The sequence below is a fragment of the Fundulus heteroclitus genome, unplaced genomic scaffold (genome assembly GCF_011125445.2).
Source record: "Fundulus heteroclitus isolate FHET01 unplaced genomic scaffold, MU-UCD_Fhet_4.1 scaffold_46, whole genome shotgun sequence".
Lineage (NCBI taxonomy): Eukaryota > Metazoa > Chordata > Actinopteri > Cyprinodontiformes > Fundulidae > Fundulus > Fundulus heteroclitus.
In genome coordinates, this window is record NW_023396879.1 from 2,482,542 (window position 1) to 2,506,477 (window position 23,936).

A 23,936-nucleotide genomic window follows, 5' to 3' on the forward strand; every position below is an offset into this window, starting at 1 on the left:
ACCTTTGAAACGACGCAAACTGTGAAGAAATGGTTCTGCTGCTGCACACAGGCTGATGGGACGGTTCCTCTGGTTCTCCTCTGGTTCTGTCCTGGTTCTCCTCTGGTTCTGTCCTGGTTCTCCTCTGGTTCTGTCCTGGTTCTCTGCTGACTGATTTTAACTGGACCATCTGACACCTGCAGCAATTTGATCCCTGAAGTTTATTTTACAGTTTTGCACAATAATAATAATAATAATAATAATAATAATTAATAATAATAATAAGAATAATAATAATAATAATAAAAATAATAAAAAAATAAAAATAGCAATAACAATAATGATGATGATGATGATGATGATGATGATGATGATGATAACAATGCTAATATTGCTAATAATGATGATGACAACGACAACAACACTAATAACAGTAATAATAAAATGACATTAATAACGACAATGCTAATAATAATAATAATGCTAATAATATTAATAACAATGATGATGATATTATTATTATTATTATTATTATTAAGAGTAATAATAATAAATGCATCTAAAGCTAAAGCAGTGGCAGCGCTCCTTCTCTCCTCAGGAACTTAAAGAGCTGATCTAACCTGCTCTTCATCAGCTCTTCCTCTTCATCATCAGGAGTTTCTCTGACCCTAACCAAAGCGTCTGCTGCCTCGTCGCTTTATGTCTGTTAGCGGTTCAGTCGTCACATCTGGGTCACCTTCCTCCTGGTGTGGGTCAGCGGTACCGAGCTGAGTTCTAAACGGGTTCTGCTGGACCTGCCTGCAGCCTTATTGGCTCCAATATTCTGATTAAAGATCAAATATTAGTAAAATAATAAGAAATGGTCACAAAAGCAGAGGAAGAAAAGGTAACGCCACCTGAGCAGAGAAACAGGTAAATCTGCAGCTTAACGAGGAAATAAAGTAATTAGAGTGACTTCCTCAGAAAGCTGCAGCTGATTGGCTCCAAGCTCCAAGTTCTGATGTCCAGAACCAGGCGGGACCGGGTCAGTACAGAAGTTCTGAGCAACATGGACCCACCCTGGGAATCAAGGTGCTGGTGACGGCCGGACCGGGTTCTGCTCGCGTGTTCTACAGACAGAGGAGCACCTGATCAGTTTCATGGTGTCATCAGGAATAATTAAACAGAATATCGTTAATATTCGAGCTGAAAAGCATCTTCTGCCAATAAAACATAGAAAACACAAAAACGTCCCAACATTTGGATAAAAAACAAGAATCTGTTTTCATTTAGATCAGAAATTCATCACCTGATCTACTAATTAAATAATGAAACATTTATTATTTATGATAATGTTGTCCACCACATGGGTCCCTTCTTGTTGAAATGTAATAATCTGTTTTAGATTGATAAATCCACAGATTATAAATTACAGAACGTTCCTGTGTGTTTAATCTGTTTTAGATTAGTAAATCCCCAGATTATAAATTACAGAACGTTCCTTTAGTTTTAATCTGTTTTAGATTGATAAATCCACAGATTATAAATTACAGAACGTTCCTGTGTGTTTAATCTGTTTTGGATTGATAAATCCACAGATTATAAATTACAGAACGTTCCTTTGTGTTTAATCTGTTTTAGATTAGTAAATCCCCAGATTATAAATTACAGAACGTTCCTTTAGTTTTAATCTGTTTTAGATTGATAAATCCACAGATTATAAATTACAGAACGTTCCTTTAGTTTTAATCTGTTTTAGATTAGTAAATCCACAGATTATAAATTACAGAACGTTCCTTTAGTTTTAATCTGTTTTAGATTAGTAAATCCACAGATTATAAATTACAGAACGTTCCTTTAGTTTTAATCTGTTTTAGATTAGTAAATCCACAGATTATAAATTACAGAACGTTCCTTTAGTTTTAATCTGTTTTAGATTAGTAAATCCACAGATTATAAATTACAGAACGTTCCTTTAGTTTTAATCTGTTTTAGATTAGTAAATCCACAGATTATAAATTACAGAACGTTCCTTTAGTTTTAATCTGTTTTAGATTGATAAATCCCCAGATTATAAATTACAGAACGTTCCTGTGTGTTTAATCTGTTTTAGATTAGTAAATCCCCAGATTATAAATTACAGAACGTTCCTTTAGTTCTAATCTGTTTTAGATTAGTAAATCCACAGATTATAAATTACAGAACGTTCCTGTGTGTTTAATCTGTTTTAGATTAGTAAATCCCCAGATTATAAATTACAGAACGTTCCTTTAGTTCTAATCTGTTTTAGATTAGTAAATCCCCAGATTATAAATTACAGAACGTTCCTGTGTGTTTAATCTGTTTTAGATTAGTAAATCCCCAGATTATAAATTACAGAACGTTCCTTTAGTTCTAATCTGTTTTAGATTAGTAAATCCACAGATTATAAATTACAGAACGTTCCTGTGTGTTCATATGGGGGATCCTGGCCTCCCGTTCGTCCTCCTGAAGCGTGTCTCCTGCTCCCAGGTGAGAAGGCCTTCATGTTCCGCGTGCGGGACCTGAAGGAGGGCGTGGTCGTCTACCACCACTCTGACAGCGACTCCACCCGCGACCACATCGTGTTCCGCATCAGCGACGGGCGCCACAGCATCAGACACAAGTTCCCCATCAGCATCCTGCCCAAGGACGACTCGCCGCCCTTCCTCATCAACAACGTGGCGGTGGAGGTGCAGGAAGGCGGCCAGGTGCGGCTCCAGGACTTCATGCTGCTGGCCTCTGACCTGGACTCCAGCGACGACTTCATCGTCTACCGCAGCGTCTCCGCCCCGCGGGCCGGCCGGCTGCTCAGGAGCAGCTCCAGCCAGCAGGCCGGTGAGGTTCCCTCTGTTCCCTCGCCGTTCAGAGGAACCTTCAGGAGATCCTGATTGTGTCTCTGTCCCAAAGCGGTTCCTGTGGACAGCTTCCTGCAGAGAGACCTGATCCAGGGTCAGATCTATTACCAACACTCAGGAGACGAGATCTTTGAGGATTCCTTCGACGTTGTGCTCTCTGACAGCCACCAGCCTCCCAACCTGTCACAGACATACGTGAGTCTGCCCCCCCCCCCCCCCCCCCCCCCGGTTCTGCAGCTCTGGGTTCTCTGAGTCTACCTGTGCTGTACCTGCAGACGGTGGTCGTCCAGGTGTTCCCGGTGAAGGACCAGCTGCCGGCGGAGGTTGCCGGCGCCGTGCGCTCGCTGAGCGTCAGGGAGACGGACGTGGTTTACATCTCGCCGGCTCAGCTGCACTTCACAGACAGAGAAGATCCACAGGCCGACCTCACCTACACCGTCACACAGCCCTGCTTCAGCCCGCTGCAGCCTGGGTAAGAACCGCTCAGGACCGGTACCGGTCCGTTGGCCTGACCCGTTCACCGTGTCCTCTCCCTTCAGACTGATGGATGCAGGACGGCTGTTCTACCCCGACGGCACCAACTCCATGAAGAAGGACCACATGGCGCCGGTGCTGAAGTCCTTCACTCAGGTGGGCAGGTCACAGAACCACAGATCTGAAGTCTCACCATGAGAGACGGCAGATGGAGGCTCATCATGTTTCATGTCTTTTTCTAAATGTACCAAGAAAGTCCAAATTAACCAAATCAGGTCTGGTTCCTTTAGTTTATTCATCAGAACCAGCCCTGAAGAGAGAGTCCAGTTCAGCTGGTTCTGATGCTGTTCTGGTCATAACCTTTATAGACCTGGATGGACCAGTTTCAGACTCTGGACCCCCCCCCCCCCCCCCCCCCCCCCCCAGGAGTACTTTCAATGTTAGATGGTAATAGTGGATGATCTGCCTCCCCTGATGATGTCACAGCTAACAGAACGCCAGAGAACAAAAAGTTAAAAGCTGAAATAACAACAAACAATGCAGATTGGAGAGCAGTAGGAGAACTCAGCAGAGAGAGAGAAATAGACCCTGATGTCCTCCAGCAGCCTAAGCCTATAGCAGCATAACTATAGAGGTAGCTCAGGGTAACATGAGCCACTCTGACTAGAAGCTTTGTCACAAAGGAAAGTTTTAAGATTAGTCTTAAAAGTAGACGGGGTGTCTGCCTCACGGACCAAAACTGGGAGTTGGTTCCACAGGAGAGGAGCCTGATAGCTAAAGGATCTGCCTCCCATTCTACTTTTAGAGACTCTAGGAACCACCAGCAGACCTGCAGTCTGAGAGCGAAGTGCTCTGTTAGGAACATACGGGGTAATCAGAGCTCTGATATATGGTGGAGCTTGATTATTAAGGGCTTTATACGTTAGAAGGAGAATTTTAAATTCTATTCTTGATTTAACAGGAAGCCAATGAAGGGAAGCTAAAACAGGAGAAATATGATCCCTCTGGTTGATTTTCATCAGAACTCTTGCTGCAGCATTTTGGATCAGCTGAAGGCTTTGAACTGCATTTTGTGGACTTCCTGATAGTAAAGAATTACAATAGTCCAGCCTTGAAGTAACAAATGCATGGACTAGTTTTTCAGCATCACTCCTGGACAGAATGTTTCTAATTTTGGCGATATTCCGGAGGTGAAAAAAGGAAACTCTGGAAACCTGTTTAATATGGGATTTAAATGACATGTCTTGGTTAAAAATAACAACAAGATTTTTTACTTTATTACCAGAGGCCAAGTTAATGCCATCCAGATTAAGTGATTGATTAAGAAGTTTATTTTTTGAGGACTCTGGTCCAAAGATTACAACTTCTGTCTTGTCAGAATTTAGATGCAGGAAATTTAAAGTCATCCAGCTTTTGATGTCATCAAGACATGACTGCAGTCGAAGTAACTGATTGGATTCATCAGGATTTATGGATAAATATAGCTGAGTGTCATCAGCATAACAGTGGAAATTAATCCCATGCTGTCTGATAATTTTGCCGATTGGAAGCATATATATAGTAAATAGAATTGGTCCAAGGACTGAACCCTGTGGTACTCCACAGGTGACCCTAGAGTTTGAGGAAGATTTATTATTAACATGAACAAATTGGAATCTGTCTGACAGATAAGATTTAAACCAGCCTAATGCTTTCCCCTTAATCCCTACAGTATGCTCAAGTCTTTGTAGGAGAATATTGTGATCAACTGTATCAAATGCAGCACTGAGATCTAACAGGACAAGTATAGACACAAGTCCATTATCTGAGGCCATGAGAATATCATTAGTGACCTTCACCAGCGTCCAGCGCAGCAACAGGAAACAGGAAGTGAGTCTTTCCAGAGGTTTGGTCTCATTGTCTCCATCGTGTCCCTGCAGCACGCTGTGAACCACAGGAAGGTGGCCTTCATGCCTCCTGTGGAGGACATCGGTCCTGAGCCGCTCTTCGTTCAGTTTGTGTTGTCGGTCAGCGACCAACATGGCGGCACCATCTCTGGTCTGGTCTTCAACGTCACAGTCACCCCCGTGGACAACCTTTCTCCTGAGGTCAGAGCTCCTGCTGGATCATCTGAGCGGCTGAGAGTCTCTGTGTGGAGCTTCAGCTTCATCGCTGCTGTCCTCTTTCAGGCCTTCACCAACCTGCTGCGGGTGGAGGAGGGCGGGGGGGCCTTTGTGACGGAGGAGCATCTCCTGATCCAGGACCACGACAGTCCTGAGGAGACGCTGAGGGTGAAGGTCCAGAGGACGCCGCGTCACGGCCGGTTGGAGCTGCAGGGTGGAGTTCTGCTGCAGGGAGGCACCTTCAGGCTTCCTGACCTGAGAGGTCTGCGGCTCAGGTGGGACCACCTTCATCCAGACGCTGGTCGGTTCTGGTGTGGTTCTGATGTGGTTCTGGTGTTCTGGTGCTAGCAGAGCAGAACCTCCTGAGTTAACGGATGAGCAGGTGAAGCTGCTCCTCGTGTGTCTGTGCGTCTGAAGCCTCCTGTGCTCCTGCATGGCAGGTATCTCCATGACGACTCTGAGACCAGCCAGGATGAAGTGGCTCTGAAGGTGACCGATGGGCTGAACTCTGTAAACGTCCTACTGCAGATCCAGGTGAGTCTGTACCTGCCCACATCCTCCTGATCCACCTGCAGGCAGTTTTCAGGTCGGCTTCTCCAGCATTTCCTGCTTCCTCCTCAGTCTGGGTCCCAAACATCTGGATTTTCCAAACTAGATGTTGTTTTCTCTGAAAGTCAAAGTTTTCTTGTCTGATGAACCGCAGAACGTTCTTCAGCCGTTGGTCCTCCACCTCTGAGGATCCCTGAGTTCTTCCTGGTCATAGACGTAGAACGTTCTCCTTCCTGCTCTCTGCTGGAGATCTCCTTCTCTGCCGTCAGGTCCAGCCCGTGAACGATGAGCCCCCCCAGCTGGGCGGGGGTCTGCGGGCCGAGCTGAGCTGTCAGGAAGGCGGGCGGGTCCAGGTGACGGTGGACTACCTGTCGGCCACGGACCGGGACAGCGAGGACTCCAGGCTGACCTACATGTTGGCCCGCCGTCCCGGCAGAGGAGAGCTGCAGAGCGCCGGGCTGGTGACGGACAAGTTCTCCCAGCAGGAGCTGCTGCAGGGACACGTCCACTATGTCCACTCAGGTGAGTCCGGGCGGTGGGGGGGGGGGGCTCACCTGGGGGGGGGCTCACCTGGGAGGGGGCTCACCTGGAGACTTCCTGACGGTGCTGTGCCTGCAGGTGAGGAGATCGGACCTGAGCCGGTGTTTGACACCATCACCCTGATCGTCTCTGACGGAGAGGCTGGAGGGACGGAGCGCTGTTGCCACGGAGACGCCCGTCCTCCACCCGTCCCTCTGCACCGCTCACTTCCTGTTTACCACCTCAACGTCACCGTACTTCCTGTCAACAACAAAGTCCCTGAAGTCACCCGGGGTAAGGCCGCCATCCTGGTTCTGGTTCTGGTTCTGGTCCTGGTTCTGGTCCTGGTCCTGGTCCTGGTTCTGGTTCTGGTTCTGGTCCTGGTTCTGGTTCTGGTTCTGGTCCTGGTTCAGGTTCAGGTTCTGGTCCTGGTTCTGGTTCTGGTCCTGGTTCTGGTTCTGGTTCTGGTCCTGGTCCTGGTTCTGGTTCTGGTCCTGGTTCTGGTCCTGGTTCAGGTTCAGGTTCTGGTTCTGGTCCTGGTTCTGGTTCTGGTTCAGGTTCTGGTTCTGGTCCTGGTTCTGGTTCTGGTTCTGGTCCTGGTCCTGGTTCTGGTCCTGGTCCTGGTTCTGGTTCTGGTTCTGGTTCTGGTCCTGGTCTTGGTCTTGGTCCTGGTCTTGGTTCTGGTCCTGGTCTTGGTCCTGGTTCTGGTTCTGGTTCTGGTCCTGGTTCTGGTTCTGGTTCTGGTTCTGGTTCTGGTTCCTCACACAGCACCAACATGAGACATGACCAACAGTCCAGAAGACACGCGATAACCCGGCTGTCCCTCAGTGATCAGAAGAACACGTAGACTTGGCAGCTGCTGCTCTGGTTGTTGTTGTTTCCTGCAGGACGGACGCAGCAGCTTCTCCTGCGTGGATTTTATTTCCAGATGTTCTGAGAAGGAGCCTCCTGGTGGTAAAGTTCCTCTTTCCAGCGTGGTTCCTCAGACTGTTCAGGTTCCTCGTCATGTTCATGTCCTGAGAACGTAGGCCGTTTCTCCTCATCAGGACCATCCAGTCATTCTGGGCCAGATGTGGACAGAACCAGGGACGCTTTGCAAATCCTCCAGGTCAACCGGACATCTGCTCATTTTTTCTGAAAACGAATCGCCTCCTATCCAGGAGTGTCCAGATGTTGGACAGGGAGAACAGATGTTAGAAAGAGGCCATGTTGGTCCATCAGTGATCAGAGGAGGAGGATGGAGCTTCAGCTCCTCAGAGTTTACAGCTCGGTTCTCCAACACGTTCCAGAGAGATTACATCAGCATCTCATCATGGTTCAGGAGACCAAGTCCTCCACTCACACCAAGCAGCAGCTTCTAACCACCAGGACAGTGATGGTGGCTCACTGGTTCTGACCCGGACTGGTTCTAGGAGGATGGACCTCCATGTGCTTAGAACCAGCAGCGCTCCACCTGCAGGTAGATCAGAACCTCCAGAACTGACAGAGACACCTGGACAGGTGAGGAGACGTCTTCAGGAGAACTGAGAGAAGGTCCTGCTGCCTCTGGTTTAAGCCTGATTGCTGCTGCAGGTCTGAGGTCCAGAAAGTTCTGGTGGGACGTGGACCCGGTGCGGTTCTGGTGGGACGTGGACCCGGTGCGGTTCTGGTGGGACGTGGACCCGGTGCGGTTCTGGTGGGACGTGGACCCGGTGCGGTTCTGGTGGGACTGGGAACGTCTGCTGCAGAGATCCAGCCTCCCTCCTTTGTGTCTGGTGTTAGGAGGAGCTGTGAGGTTATCAGAGGAGAACAGCAACGCTGGGACCTTTAAATGCTGTTACTGTGGGGGGGGGGGGGGGTCAGGTGTGCTGTGTCGCCCTGATGGACAGGTGAGGCAGGTTCTAACACTGGTTCCTGTTGCTATAATGTATTAAATGCAGTAGAATCTGAAGCCCTGACAGTGGATCAGAGTGCTGAGACTGAAGGAGGCGCTGGAAGCTTCCTGCTCCTCCTGCTCCTCCTGCTGCGTCTCCTCCCTCCTTCGCTCTGGAGGCGCAGGCCCTCCTCCCTGAGTGACGGCTCTCTGCTCGTTTATCTTGCTCCCAGCAGAGTTCAGATCTGAGCTGTCTGCAGGAGTCAGAGAGGAGCCATAATCTCCTGTGGGGGGGGAGGAGGTGCTCCACCGCCTCCAGGACAACGCCTGTCTCTGCAGAACAAAGAGCTGCTCTCCTTCACAATAGACAGTCGCCTCCTGGATTAGCGGCTGGATCCAGGGACGTTCTCCTAATCCGCTGCACCTCCTGCGCCTCCCTGCGCCTCCTGCTCTGATTAGCTGTCACCTACGGTAACGAGGGACTAATTAGACGTTCAGGAGGACGCTGGTTAATCAGCGCCGTCCCTCATTAACTGCAGTTTAGATTTCATGTTTATATCCGTGTTCCAGGACCGAGGTCCGTTTGTCCTGACGGGCCAGACCATCAGAACCAGTTCTGGCCCTAAGGCAGGGTGATGAGGGCCAATCAGAGCTCAGCGAGGATCACACCTGGCCAGGTGTGGCTCACCTTCATCATCCTCCTGACTCCACGTCTGCTTGCTGCCTCCAGGGGACTCGGTGCTGCAGGTGGAGGAGGGCTCCAGGGCCTGCCTGTGTGGGGGGGTTCTCGGGGCCTCGGACCCAGACAGCCCCCCCCAGGAGCTGACGTTCCACCTGGAGACGCTGCCTCTTCACGGCTTCCTGGAGAACGTGCTGCCGACGGCGGGCTCCGAGAAGAGCAACGCGGGAACGCCCATAGGTCTGTGTGAAGGTTCTGGTCCTGCTGGCTTCATGATGGGACCAGAACCAGGCTCTGTGGTTCTGGTTCTGGGTCAGAACCAGAACCACAGAGCCTGGTTCTGTGTCAGAACCAGAACCAGGCTCTGTGGTTCTGGTTCTGGGTCAGAACCAGAACCAGAGAGCCTGGGTCTGGTTCTGGGTCAGAACCAGAACCAGGCTCTCTGGTTCTGGTTCTGACCCAGAAGCACAGAGCCTGGGTCAGCCACCTGACCTGAGCTTCTTCTCCCAGAATCCTTCAGCCTCGCCCACCTGAGCTCAGGTCTCATAAACTACGTCCAATCAGAGCACAGAGGGGCGGAGCCTACGGTGGACCAGCTGTCCCTCAGAGTGAGCGACGGGCTGCATAGCTCCGCCCCCTTCCCCCTCTACATCATCATCAGCCCCACCAATGACGAGCCTCCCTGGCTGCGGCTGGCTAACTTCAGCGTACGTCCCGTTTAAAGCTCGGCTAGCGGCTGCAGACGTGGAGGAGTGACTCCTGCTCTTCCTCCTGCAGGTGAGCGAGGGCGGAGTCACGGAGCTGACGCCCTCCATCCTGGACGCCTCCGACCTGGACGCCCCCCCCGACCTCCTGACCTTCAGGGTGGAGCGGCCGCCGGCTCACGGCAGCTTGGTCCGCGCGGCGTCTGGGGAGCAGAGGAGCCTCCCGGTGTCCTCCTTCACGCTGCAGGAGCTGCGACAGGGTGAGCGGGGCCCTGGGCCCCCTGGGCCCCCCGGGGCCCCGGGCCCCCTGGGCCCCCCCGGCCCCCGGCCCCCCCGGGCCCCCCGGGCCCCCCCGGGCCCCCCGGGCCCCCCCGGGCCGACGCCCGCCGTCAGATGATCATATGCGTTAAATTCTTCTGTTCTCTTAGTTTGCTCATCAGACTGAGCCTCCTCCTGCAGGTGTGAAGATCCTCTACCTGCACGACGACACGGAGACGCTGCAGGACGCCGTTCTGCTGCAGCTCACCGACGGCGTCCACACGGTGGAGGCCACCGCCCGGGTCACCGTGCTGCCGGTCAACGACAACCAGCCACACCTGCTCAGGTACGCACACCTGCTCTTAACGCACAGCCAGGACCTTCACTTCCTTTCTGTGCCCCCCCCCCCCCCCACCACCCGGCCCAGGAAGAGCTGAGGACCTCCTTTACATCAAAGTTCTCCTTTTACCAGTAAAATAAGCAGAAATGTTCTCGCTCCGCTGCACACCCAGAGAGAGAGAGAGGTGCAGCTTAAACACGACATCAGAGAGAAAGTGGTCAGGGGGAGATTTGTTCAGTATTTTATGATCATCTTTATTAATCATAAACTAATAAATATCATCAGAGCCTTTCTGCATCAAAAGGCTGAGCAGCTGAAGAATTCATGGCTGAAACTAGTTGAAAAGCATCCATGCAGAGTCTGGAGCCGCCGTCCTGATGCTCAGACCTGCAGAGCTTACAGCTTCAGAACATCTGCAGAACATCTGCAGAACATCTGCAGAACAGCAGGAAGGTCTCCGAACATCACAGGAGACGCTGAGATGAAAGCGTCTGAAGGTCTGCAGGTGAGCAGAACTTTCCTCTGGAGTTCACGTCCTTCTGCAGAGAGAAGACGGACTTCCTGAAAGCAGGGGGAGGACACACGGAGGACACGCTGCTCCTGGAGGTCACGCTGCTCCTGGAGGAGGTCACGCTGCTCCTGGAGGTCACGCTGCTCCTGGAGGAGGTCACGCTGCTCCTGGTCCACTGCCACACATCACCGCTGACTCCTGATGACAGCAGACCTGCAGACGGCGCCGCTGGAACCACGCCCACTTCCTGAATCTGCAGGAAAGACCAGGAGCTGCTAGACCTGCAGCCAACCAGCCGAGCTCAGTCAAAGTCTGGGTGAGAGACCGGCCCCCTGAAACCTGCGGGGCCCCCCTGCTGGTTTCAGGCCCCCCAAACCCCCCCCCCCCCCGCTGACCCAGACGCCCTGATTCTGTCTGCAAACAGCGTGAGGAGGAAAGCAGCTGAGAAGCTGAAACTTCTCCAACATTTATTGTCACCAGGACCGCTCCAGCTGGCGATGGTCCACTGAGCAGGAATTTGCTGTGAGGAGGGGGGGGGGGCAGGCCCCACCCCACCAGCGAGGTGTCCCCAGATCAGCTGAGGGCCCCGCTGGGTGCTGGTGCTGTGAAGACCAGCGAGGCAGAAGAACACGTAGACTTGGCAGCTGCTGCTCTGGTTGTTGTTGTTTCCTGCAGGACGGACGCAGCAGCTTCTCCTGCGTGGATTTTATTTCCAAGTGAAGAAGCAGACAGATGGTTCCTGATGTTCCACCCCCACCCCCACCCCACAGCAACACCACCTCTGGTCTGCATCCTCCCACCACAAAACGCCCTGCTTCCTCATCCAAGACCCCGCTGCTTCCTACACTCATCCTTAAATGGCAAGCCTGGACATCCTGGACATCCTGGACATCCTGGTCCTGGACATCCTGGACATCCTGGTCCTCCTGGTCCTGGACATCCTGGTCCTGGACATCCTGGTCCTGGACCTCCTGGTCCTGGACATCCTGGTCCTGGACATCCTGGTCCTGGACCTCCTGGTCCTGGACCTCCTGGACCTGGACATCCTGGTCCTGGACATCCTGGACCTGGACCTCCTGGTCCTGGACATCCTGGTCCTGGACATCCTGGTCCTGGACATCCTGGACATCCTGGTCCTGGACATCCTGGACATCCTGGTCCTGGACATCCTGGACATCCTGGTCCTGGACATCCTGGACATCCTGGACATCCTGGTCCTGGACATCCTGGACATCCTGGTCCTGGACATCCTGGACATCCTGGTCCTGGACATCCTGGTCCTGGACATCCTGGTCCTGGACATCCTGGACATCCTGGTCCTGGACATCCTGGTCCAACAACAAGTCAAAAACCTTCTTCCTTTTGGATGTTTGACAAATTTGTCTTTAGCTGCTTAAAACTGCTCAAAATCCATCAGAGAAAGAAGAAGAAAAGTATAACGCGGGGAAAAAGTCCAGCTGCTGAGCTGAACTTGGTTCAACTTAGAGACGTTCTCTGCTGGAAGTGTGAGGTTCTCCTGGTTCCCCTGAACCTGATCCTCGCGGAACACTCAGGTTAACCAGGTTCCAGGGATTTCATCATCTTGGAGGACTGACTGCCTCACTGTGCTTTGCTTTTATTTGCAAATTAGGCTACAGGTCAGATTTACTTTAGTGAGGCTCTTCCCGTTACTTTCAGAATTCTGACTCCATTCTGAACTGTTTGCGGCTCCAAAATGAACCACATGCACAAAAGTACAATATTAATGATTTCACGCAGCGCGTTTTGGTCCAGCAAACATGAAAGAAGCAGGTTTTATGGATTAAATGTCCAACAGAGCCATTTATTGTGTGAGCGGGGAAATAAAAAAGTGAAACAAGTCTTTGGCTGCACAGATCTGTTTGGCGGTGGAGATGCCGCCATGACAGGTGGAGCAGAGACAGAGCTCATTCACAATTTTAGGACGTCAGGGGAAACTTAAAAGTAGCAGTGCCTCTCTTCTCAAGTCCTAAACCAGGAAACTTGTAATAATTCTTATCGGTTTTCAACGGGGGCAGATTACGAAGCGCTGCCTCCTGCTGAAATGCAATACAATGGATTTACGACCAGTGAAAACCTCTTTCGCAATGCAAAGCCCTCCATGTGCAGGATTGTACACAAATTATGCACGGCTGTGTGCTCCATCCCTCATCCAGACCGTTCCTATACAAGCAGTCTCGAATAGGAGTTTAGCTGCATATATTAGCAGATCTAACGTATCGCTGTCCCTCCACAGAGCTGAGCTGTAGCAGTTAACGCTGACTGGTAATGCAGACTGCTAACGCTAACTGCTAACGCTGACTGCTAACTCTGACTGCTAAGGCTTACTGCTAAGGCTGACTGCTAACGCTGACTGCTAACGCTAACTGCTAACGCTGATTGCTAACACTGACTGCTAACGCTAACTGCTAACGCTAACTGCTAACGCTAACTGCTAAGACTGATTGCTAACGCTGACTGCTAACGCTGACTGCTAACGCTGACTGCTAAGGCTAACTGCTAACTCTGACTGCTAACGCTAACTGCTAACGCTGACTGCTAAGGCTGACTGCTAAGGCTGACTGCTAACGCTGACTGCTAACGCTAACTGCTAAGGCTGACTGCTAACGCTGATTGCTAACACTGACTGCTAACGCTAATTGCTAACGCTGACTGCTAACGCTGACTGCTAATGTTAACTGCTAAGGCTGACTGCTAAGGCTGACTGCTAACGCTAACTGCTAACGCTGACTGCTAACGCTAACTGCTAAGACTGATTGCTAATGCTGACTGCTAACGCTAATTGCTAATGCTAATTGCTAACGCTGACTGCTAACGCTAATTGCTAACGCTGACTGCTAACGCTGACTGCTAATGTTAACTGCTAACGCTGACTGCTAATGCTAACTGCTAACGCTAACTGCTAAGACTGAATGCTAACGCTGAGTGCTAACGCTAACTGCTAACGCTGACTGCTAACGCTGACTGCTAACGCTCATTGCTAACGCTGACTGCTAATGTTAACTGCTAACGCTGACTGCTAACGCTGACTGCTAATGTTAACTGCTAATGTTAACTGCTAACGCTGACTGCTAAGGCTGACTGCTAAGGCTGACTGCTAAGTCTGACTGCTAACGCTGACTGCTAACTGCTAACGCTGACTGCTAACGCTGACTGCTAATGTTAACTGCTAACTCTGACTGCTAACGCTAACGCTAACTGCTAACGCTAACTGCTAAGACTGACTGCTAACGCTGACTGCTAACGCTGACTGCTAACGCTAACTGCTAAGACTGATTGCTAACGCTGACTGCTAACGCTAACTGCTAATGTTAACTGCTAACGCTGACTGCTAACGCTGACTGCTAACGCTGACTGCTAACGCTAACGCTAACTGCTAACGCTAACTGCTAAGACTGACTGCTAACGCTGACTGCTAATGTTAACTGCTAACGCTGACTGCTAACGCTAACTGCTAACGCTGACTGCTAAGGCTGACTGCTAAGGCTGACTGCTAACGCTGACTGCTAATGTTAACTGCTAACGCTGACTGCTAACGCTAATTGCTAATGCTGACTGCTAACGCTGACTGCTAATGTTAACTGCTAACGCTGACTGCTAACGCTAACTGCTAACGCTGATTGCTAACACTGACTGCTAACGCTAACTGCTAACGCTAACTGCTAACGCTAACTGCTAAGACTGATTGCTAACGCTGACTGCTAACGCTGACTGCTAACGCTGACTGCTAAGGCTAACTGCTAACTCTGACTGCTAACGCTAACTGCTAACGCTGACTGCTAAGGCTGACTGCTAAGGCTGACTGCTAACGCTGACTGCTAACGCTAACTGCTAACGCTAACTGCTAACGCTAACTGCTAAGACTGATTGCTAACGCTGACTGCTAACGCTGACTGCTAACGCTGACTGCTAAGGCTAACTGCTAACTCTGACTGCTAACGCTAACTGCTAACGCTGACTGCTAAGGCTGACTGCTAAGGCTGACTGCTAACGCTGACTGCTAACGCTAACTGCTAAGGCTGACTGCTAACGCTGATTGCTAACACTGACTGCTAACGCTAATTGCTAACGCTGACTGCTAACGCTGACTGCTAATGTTAACTGCTAAGACTGACTGCTAACGCTGACTGCTAACGCTGACTGCTAACGCTAACTGCTAAGACTGATTGCTAACGCTGACTGCTAACGCTAACTGCTAATGTTAACTGCTAACGCTGACTGCTAACGCTGACTGCTAACGCTAACGCTAACTGCTAACGCTAACTGCTAAGACTGACTGCTAACGCTGACTGCTAATGTTAACTGCTAACGCTGACTGCTAACGCTAACTGCTAACGCTGACTGCTAAGGCTGACTGCTAAGGCTGACTGCTAACGCTGACTGCTAATGTTAACTGCTAACGCTGACTGCTAATGCTAATTGCTAATGCTGACTGCTAACGCTGACTGCTAATGTTAACTGCTAACGCTGACTGCTAACGCTAACTGCTAACGCTGATTGCTAACACTGACTGCTAACGCTAACTGCTAACGCTAACTGCTAACGCTAACTGCTAAGACTGACTGCTAACGCTGACTGCTAACGCTGACTGCTAACGCTGACTGCTAAGGCTAACTGCTAACTCTGACTGCTAACGCTAACTGCTAACGCTGACTGCTAAGGCTGACTGCTAAGGCTGACTGCTAACGCTGACTGCTAACGCTAACTGCTAACGCTAACTGCTAACGCTAACTGCTAAGACTGATTGCTAACGCTGACTGCTAACGCTGACTGCTAACGCTGACTGCTAAGGCTAACTGCTAACTCTGACTGCTAACGCTAACTGCTAACGCTGACTGCTAAGGCTGACTGCTAAGGCTGACTGCTAACGCTGACTGCTAACGCTAACTGCTAAGGCTGACTGCTAACGCTGATTGCTAACACTGACTGCTAACGCTAATTGCTAACGCTGACTGCTAACGCTGACTGCTAATGTTAACTGCTAAGGCTGACTGCTAAGGCTGACTGCTAAGGCTGACTGCTAACGCTAACTGCTAACGCTGACTGCTAACGCTAACTGCTAAGACTGATTGCTAATGCTGACTGCTAACGCTAATTGCTAATGCTAATTGCTAACGCTGACTGCTAACGCTAATTGCTAACGCTGACTGCTAACGCTGACTGCTAATGTTAACTGCTAACGCTGACTGCTAATGCTAACTGCTAACGCTAACTGCTAAGACTGAATGCTAACGCTGAGTGCTAACGCTAACTGCTAACGCTGACTGCTAACGCTGACTGCTAACGCTCATTGCTAACGCTGACTGCTAATGTTAACTGCTAACGCTGACTGCTAACGCTGACTGCTAATGTTAACTGCTAATGTTAACTGCTAACGCTGACTGCTAAGGCTGACTGCTAAGGCTGACTGCTAAGTCTGACTGCTAACGCTGACTGCTAACGCTGACTGCTAACGCTAACTGCTAAGACTGATTGCTAACGCTGACTGCTAACGCTAACTGCTAATGTTAACTGCTAACGCTGACTGCTAACGCTGACTGCTAACGCTAACGCTAACTGCTAACGCTAACTGCTAAGACTGACTGCTAACGCTGACTGCTAAGACTGATTGCTAACGCTGACTGCTAACGCTAACTGCTAATGTTAACTGCTAACGCTGACTGCTAACGCTGACTGCTAATGTTAACTGCTAATGTTAACTGCTAACGCTGACTGCTAAGGCTGACTGCTAAGGCTGACTGCTAAGTCTGACTGCTAACGCTGACTGCTAACGCTGACTGCTAACGCTAACTGCTAAGACTGATTGCTAACGCTGACTGCTAACGCTAACTGCTAATGTTAACTGCTAACGCTGACTGCTAACGCTGACTGCTAACGCTAACGCTAACTGCTAACGCTAACTGCTAAGACTGACTGCTAACGCTGACTGCTAATGTTAACTGCTAACGCTGACTGCTAACGCTAACTGCTAACGCTGACTGCTAAGGCTGACTGCTAAGGCTGACTGCTAACGCTGACTGCTAACGCTAACTGCTAAGGCTGACTGCTAACGCTGATTGCTAACACTGACTGCTAACGCTAATTGCTAACGCTGACTGCTAACGCTGACTGCTAATGTTAACTGCTAATGTTAACTGCTAATGTTAACTGCTAACGCTGACTGCTAAGGCTGACTGCTAAGGCTGACTGCTAAGTCTGACTGCTAACGCTGACTGCTAACGCTGACTGCTAACGCTAACTGCTAAGACTGATTGCTAACGCTGCTAAGGCTGACTGCTAAGTCTGACTGCTAACGCTGACTGCTAACGCTGACTGCTAACGCTGACTGCTAAGACTGATTGCTAACGCTGACTGCTAACGCTAACTGCTAATGTTAACTGCTAACGCTGACTGCTAACGCTGACTGCTAATGTTAACTGCTAATGTTAACTGCTAACGCTGACTGCTAAGGCTGACTGCTAAGGCTGACTGCTAAGTCTGACTGCTAACGCTGACTGCTAACGCTGACTGCTAACGCTAACTGCTAAGACTGATTGCTAACGCTGACTGCTAACGCTAACTGCTAATGTTAACTGCTAACGCTGACTGCTAACGCTGACTGCTAACGCTAACGCTAACTGCTAACGCTAACTGCTAAGACTGACTGCTAACGCTGACTGCTAATGTTAACTGCTAACGCTGACTGCTAACGCTAACTGCTAACGCTGACTGCTAAGGCTGACTGCTAAGGCTGACTGCTAACGCTGACTGCTAACGCTAACTGCTAAGGCTGACTGCTAACGCTGATTGCTAACACTGACTGCTAACGCTAATTGCTAACGCTGACTGCTAACGCTGACTGCTAACGCTGACTGCTAATGTTAACTGCTAATGTTAACTGCTAACGCTGACTGCTAAGGCTGACTGCTAAGGCTGACTGCTAAGTCTGACTGCTAAGTCTGACTGCTAACGCTGACTGCTAACGCTGACTGCTAACGCTGACTGCTAACGCTAACGCTAACTGCTAACGCTAACTGCTAAGACTGACTGCTAACGCTGACTGCTAATGTTAACTGCTAACGCTGACTGCTAACGCTAACTGCTAACGCTGACTGCTAAGGCTGACTGCTAAGGCTGACTGCTAACGCTGACTGCTAACGCTAACTGCTAAGGCTGACTGCTAACGCTGATTGCTAACACTGACTGCTAACGCTAATTGCTAACGCTGACTGCTAACGCTGACTGCTAATGTTAACTGCTAACGCTGACTGCTAAGGCTGACTGCTAACGCTAACTGCTAACGCTGACTGCTAACGCTAACTGCTAAGACTGATTGCTAATGCTGACTGCTAACGCTAATTGCTAATGCTAATTGCTAACGCTGACTGCTAACGCTAATTGCTAATGCTGACTGCTAACGCTGACTGCTAATGTTAACTGCTAACGCTGACTGCTAATGCTAACTGCTAACGCTAACTGCTAAGACTGAATGCTAACGCTGAGTGCTAACGCTAACTGCTAACGCTGACTGCTAACGCTCATTGCTAACGCTGACTGCTAATGTTAACTGCTAACGCTGACTGCTAACGCTGACTGCTAATGTTAACTGCTAATGTTAACTGCTAACGCTGACTGCTAAGGCTGACTGCTAACTGCTAACGCTGACTGCTAATGTTAACTGCTAACTCTGACTGCTAACGCTAACTGCTAATGTTAACTGCTAACGCTGACTGCTAACGCTGACTGCTAACGCTAACGCTAACGCTAACAGCTAACGCTAACTGCTAAGACTGACTGCTAACGCTGACTGCTAATGTTAACTGCTAACGCTGACTGCTAACGCTAACTGCTAACGCTGACTGCTAAGGCTGACTGCTAAGGCTGACTGCTAACGCTGACTGCTAACGCTAACTGCTAAGGCTGACTGCTAACGCTGATTGCTAACACTGACTGCTAACGCTAATTGCTAACGCTGACTGCTAACGCTGACTGCTAATGTTAACTGCTAACGCTGACTGCTAAGGCTGACTGCTAACGCTAACTGCTAACGCTGACTGCTAACGCTAACTGCTAAGACTGATTGCTAATGCTGACTGCTAACACTAATTGCTAATGCTAATTGCTAACGCTGACTGCTAACGCTAATTGCTAACGCTGACTGCTAACGCTGACTGCTAATGTTAACTGCTAACGCTGACTGCTAATGCTAACTGCTAACGCTAACTGCTAAGACTGAATGCTAACGCTGAGTGCTAACGCTAACTGCTAACGCTGACTGCTAACGCTGACTGCTAACGCTCATTGCTAACGCTGACTGCTAATGTTAACTGCTAACGCTGACTGCTAACGCTGACTGCTAATGTTAACTGCTAATGTTAACTGCTAACGCTGACTGCTAAGGCTGACTGCTAAGGCTGACTGCTAACGCTGACTGCTAACTGCTAACGCTGACTGCTAACGCTGACTGCTAATGTTAACTGCTAACGCTGACTGCTAACGCTAACTGCTAACGCTAACTGCTAAGACTGACTGCTAACGCTGACTGCTAATGTTAACTGCTAACGCTGACTGCTAACGCTGACTGCTAACGCTAACTGCTAACGCTAACTGCTAAGACTGACTGCTAACGCTGACTGCTAATGTTAACTGCTAACGCTGACTGCTAACGCTAACTGCTAACGCTAACTGCTAAGACTGATTGCTAACGCTGACTGCTAACGCTAACTGCTAATGTTAACTGCTAACGCTGACTGCTAACGCTGACTGCTAACGCTAACTGCTAACGCTAACTGCTAAGACTGACTGCTAACGCTGACTGCTAATGTTAACTGCTAACGCTGACTGCTAACGCTAACTGCTAACGCTAACTGCTAACGCTAACTGCTAAGACTGATTGCTAACGCTGACTGCTAACGCTAACTGCTAATGTTAACTGCTAACGCTGACTGCTAACACTGACTGCCAGGTCACTGGCAGCAGTAACCTGGCGTTTCCTCAGATTAGAAGTACTCCCTCTGCTGGCCTGGCACTAACCCTCACAATTTATCGAAGGTTTCAGACTGGTTTTGTTTTGCTGCTGGTTTTAGGATGAAGCGCAGAGACGTCTGGTTGGCTTAGACGTATCTCAGACTATTACCACGTGGTTTCTGGTACTTTGGTTGTGTCAGAAACTGGTTTTAAAGCCTGTCTTACACTGGTTTAGGATCTGGTTCTATTACTTTTCTGGGACAGTAACACCGTAGAAGCAGATGTTCTGGTCTTTGACCTTTGACCTGACTTCCCCTTCCCTGATGTTGGTGTTCCAGGAATGCTGGGCTGGACCTGGACCCTGGGGAGCGCAGAGTGATCTCCAGCGTGGTTCTGGAAGCTGCAGATCTGGACACACCTGCAGATCAGGTGTTCTACTTCATCAGCGCTGCACCAAGATTTGGAGAACTCCTGCTGAAGGTGACGTGTTTTTGTTTTATCAGCTTCAGGCGGACTTTGGATGATTTCCAGGTGTCTCTGGTTCCCTGGGTTCTGTTTGCTTGTGATCGCTCACGCCGTTTGGAGACATGCCTGGTGTCACATATTTAGAAGGCATATTAGCTAGAACTAAGTCAGTTAAAGTTTGGGCTTGGGTCTAGTGGAGGAACTTATTAAGAGATTTACTCAATGCTCCTTATCATGTGCAGATATTATGAGCCAGGTTTCATCAGCGTTTGTTGAATTTCTCCAGACCTTCATCAAGTCCAGCGTGTAAAATTAGTTCTTGGCTTAAAATCAGCAGAGCTGTCAGAGTGTCGGAGTATCAGAGCGTGGATCAGCTTTTCCCTGAAAGCAATAAAGATTAAACGTTTAAAACTGATGCTGCAGCCTTTTACATCACAACCTCACCTTGAAAAGTAAGAAACTGAAAAGCTCAACATTGCTGGATTAAAGACGGTTTAAGCTTAACGGTAACTTCCTCTGTGAAGAAGTCCCGCATGGAGAACCTCCATCCACTGGTCCATCCACAGATACAGTGACACAGCGAGGACAGGGACAGGGGCCCCGCTGCTTATCGCTGAGGGGCCCCTGTGTTTGGTTCTATGCAGGGGCCCCTAACTGTCGCTGAGGCGGTGCAGGGGCCCCTAACTGTCGCTGAGGGGGTGCAGGGGCCCCTAACTGTCGCTGAGGGGGTGCAGGGGCCCCTAACTGTCGCTGAGGGGGTGCAGGGGCCCCTAACTGTCGCTGAGGGGGTGCAGGGGCCCCAGGCTGCAGCACAGGGTGGATGGAGCAGCTCGGCTGTAGGGGAACCCGGTCAGAACCAGAACATTGTGACGGGGCCACAGTCAGAGGGAACAGGCTGGAGACGTTCCTCAGTGTAAGGCAGCTGGAAATGAACAGAACCGTGCAGAACAGAACCGTGCAGAACAGAACCGTGCAGAACAGAACCAACCGTGCAGAACAGAACCAACCGTGCAGAACAGAACCATGCAGAACAGAACCGTGCAGAACAGAACCAACTGTGCAGAACAGGACCCCCCCGCTGCTGCAGCTGATGGGTCCAACAGAACCAGAACTACAGCTCAGTGCTGTGTGGGGGGGGGGGGGGTTAGAACCCGACCGGAGTGGCTGAGAACCTTCCTGTCCAAGAAAGAACCTGATGACCCACAAGAACCCAGGAGAGAAAAACAGCTTCAGAAATTAGAGGAGAGACTGAGACCTTTAATTAGACGTGTTCCCCCACAGCGTTCTCTCACAGCGTTCCCCCTAAGCGTTCCCCTCACAGCGTTCCCCTCACAGCGTTCCCCCACAGCGTTCCCCCCACAGCGTTCCCCTCACAGCGTTCCCCCACAGCGTTCCCCCACAGCGTTCCCCTCACAGCGTTCCCCTACAGCGTTCCCCTCACAGCGTTCCCCCACAGCGTTCCCCCACAGCGTTCCCCCACAGCGTTCCCCTCACAGCGTTCTCCTCACAGCGTTCCCCCACAGCGTTCCCCTCACAGCGTTCCCCCACAGCGTTCCCCCACAGCGTTCCCCTCACAGCGTTCCCCCACAGCGTTCCCCTCACAGCGTTCCTCCACAGCGTTCCCCTCACAGCGTTCCCCCACAGCGTTCCCCTCACAGCGTTCCCCCACAGCGTTCCCCCACAGCGTTCCCCTCACAGCGTTCCCCTACAGCGTTCCCCTCACAGCGTTCCCCCACAGCGTTCCCCCACAGCGTTCCCCTCACAGCGTTCCCCCACAGCGTCCCCCCCCCCAGCGTTCCGCTCACAGCGCGGAACCGAGAGGTTCTAGAGGTTCTCACAGCGCTCAGGAACATCCCAGCATAGAACCGAGAGGTTCTACAGGTTCTCCCAGCGCTCAGCCGAGGGGGTTACGGTTAATGCTTGGTGTGAGCCACAGGTGTACCTGTCACAGGTGCTCTCTCACACCTGGCAGCACAGGTAGTTCCGTCGGTCCAGGGTTCTGGTCTAGGTTAGGAATGGAACCACGGGTTCTAATGCAGCCTGGCAGGCTGAGGTAAAACAAGAGAAGCACCTGAATACCTACCTCACCCTAACGAGCTAATCAATTAAGGAAGGGCTGCAGAGAACCGAGCAGCAGTAGAAGAGTTCTGAAGGATCCGATGAAACAGAACCGCTCTTGGTTCTGTCGGATCTTTGTTCTACGGTCCTGGTTTCACGTACTAAAGATTCTTTCGGTCCGTTTCTGCAGACAGAGTCCAGCTGGGCCGAGCTTTGGGCCGGTCAGAACTTCACTCAGGAGCAGCTGGAGATGAACCGGGTCTGGTACCGTCACAGAACCAGCGCCGCCGGATCCACAGATCACGACAGCTTCCGCTTCATCCTGAGCGATCTGGACAACGAGTCTCCAGCCCAGAACTTCCTGATCTCCATCCGCACCGCGCACAGAGGTCAGCACCAGAACCACACACAGAACCACATACAGAACCAAACACAGAACCACAGAACCAAACACAGAACCAAACACAGAACCAAACCCAGAACCACATACAGAACTAAACCCAGAACTTCCTGATCTCCATCCGCACCGCGCACAGAGGTTAGCACCAGAACCACACACAGAACCAAACACAGAACCACAGAACCAAACACAGAACCACAGAACCAAACCCAGAACTAAACCCAGAACTTCCTGATATCCATCCGCACCGCGCACAGAGGTCTGCACCAGAACCAGACACAGAACCACAGAACCAAACCCAGAACCAAACCCAGAAACACAGAACCAAACCCAGAACTTCCTGATCTCCATCCGCACCGCGCACAGAGGTTAGCACCAGAACCAAACCCAGAACCAAACACAGAACCAAACACAGAACCACAGAACCAAACACAGAACCAAACACAGAACCACAGAACCAAACACAGAACCAAACCCAGAACCACAGAACCAAACACAGAACTAAACCCAGAACTTCCTGATATCCATCCGCACCGCGCACAGAGGTCTGCACCAGAACCAGACACAGAACCACAGAACCAAACCCAGAACCACATACAGAACCAAACACAGAACCACAGAACCAAACCCAGAACCACAGAACCAAACACAGAACTAAACCCAGAACTTCCTGATCTCCATCCGCACCGCGCACAGAGGTCAGCACCAGAACCAAACACAGAACCACATACAGAACCACAGAACCAAACACAGAACCACAGAACCAAACACAGAACCACAGAACCAAACACAGAACCAAACCCAGAACCACAGAACCAAACACAGAACTAAACCCAGAACTTCCTGATCTCCATCCGCACCGCGCACAGAGGTTAGCACCAGAACCAAATACAGAACCACATACAGAACCACAGAACCAAACCCAGAAACCCAGAACCACACATAGAAACACAGAACCAAATACAGAACCAAACACAGAACCACAGAACCAAATACAGAACCAAACCCAGAACCACAGAACCACAGTACCAAACACAGAACCAAACACAGAACCAAACACAGAAACCCAGAACCACAGAACCAAACACAGAACCACAGAACTAAACCCAGAACTTCCTGATCTCCATCCACACCGCGCACAGAGGTCAGCACCAGAACCACACACAGAACCACAGAACCAAACCCAGAACCAAAACCTGACAGAGAAAACACCTTCTGTTCACCTGG

General features: G+C 50.4%; 1 protein-coding gene across 1 annotated transcript in view; it reads left to right on the forward strand.

Annotated features, from left to right (window-relative positions):
- frem1b (Fras1 related extracellular matrix 1b) overlaps nucleotides 1-23,936 on the forward strand; it is a 52,015-nt gene that overhangs the window by 8,244 nt on the left and 19,835 nt on the right. The window contains exons 9-23 of the mRNA XM_036131762.1: nucleotides 2,470-2,814; nucleotides 2,887-3,029; nucleotides 3,110-3,306; nucleotides 3,374-3,464; nucleotides 5,228-5,395; nucleotides 5,477-5,685; nucleotides 5,851-5,944; nucleotides 6,229-6,481; nucleotides 6,578-6,772; nucleotides 9,061-9,249; nucleotides 9,520-9,716; nucleotides 9,787-9,973; nucleotides 10,173-10,317; nucleotides 20,125-20,266; nucleotides 22,500-22,698. Coding sequence (XP_035987655.1) covers nucleotides 2,470-2,814; nucleotides 2,887-3,029; nucleotides 3,110-3,306; nucleotides 3,374-3,464; nucleotides 5,228-5,395; nucleotides 5,477-5,685; nucleotides 5,851-5,944; nucleotides 6,229-6,481; nucleotides 6,578-6,772; nucleotides 9,061-9,249; nucleotides 9,520-9,716; nucleotides 9,787-9,973; nucleotides 10,173-10,317; nucleotides 20,125-20,266; nucleotides 22,500-22,698 — 2,754 coding nt within the window. The remainder of the gene's footprint in view (nucleotides 1-2,469; nucleotides 2,815-2,886; nucleotides 3,030-3,109; nucleotides 3,307-3,373; nucleotides 3,465-5,227; nucleotides 5,396-5,476; nucleotides 5,686-5,850; nucleotides 5,945-6,228; nucleotides 6,482-6,577; nucleotides 6,773-9,060; nucleotides 9,250-9,519; nucleotides 9,717-9,786; nucleotides 9,974-10,172; nucleotides 10,318-20,124; nucleotides 20,267-22,499; nucleotides 22,699-23,936) is intronic.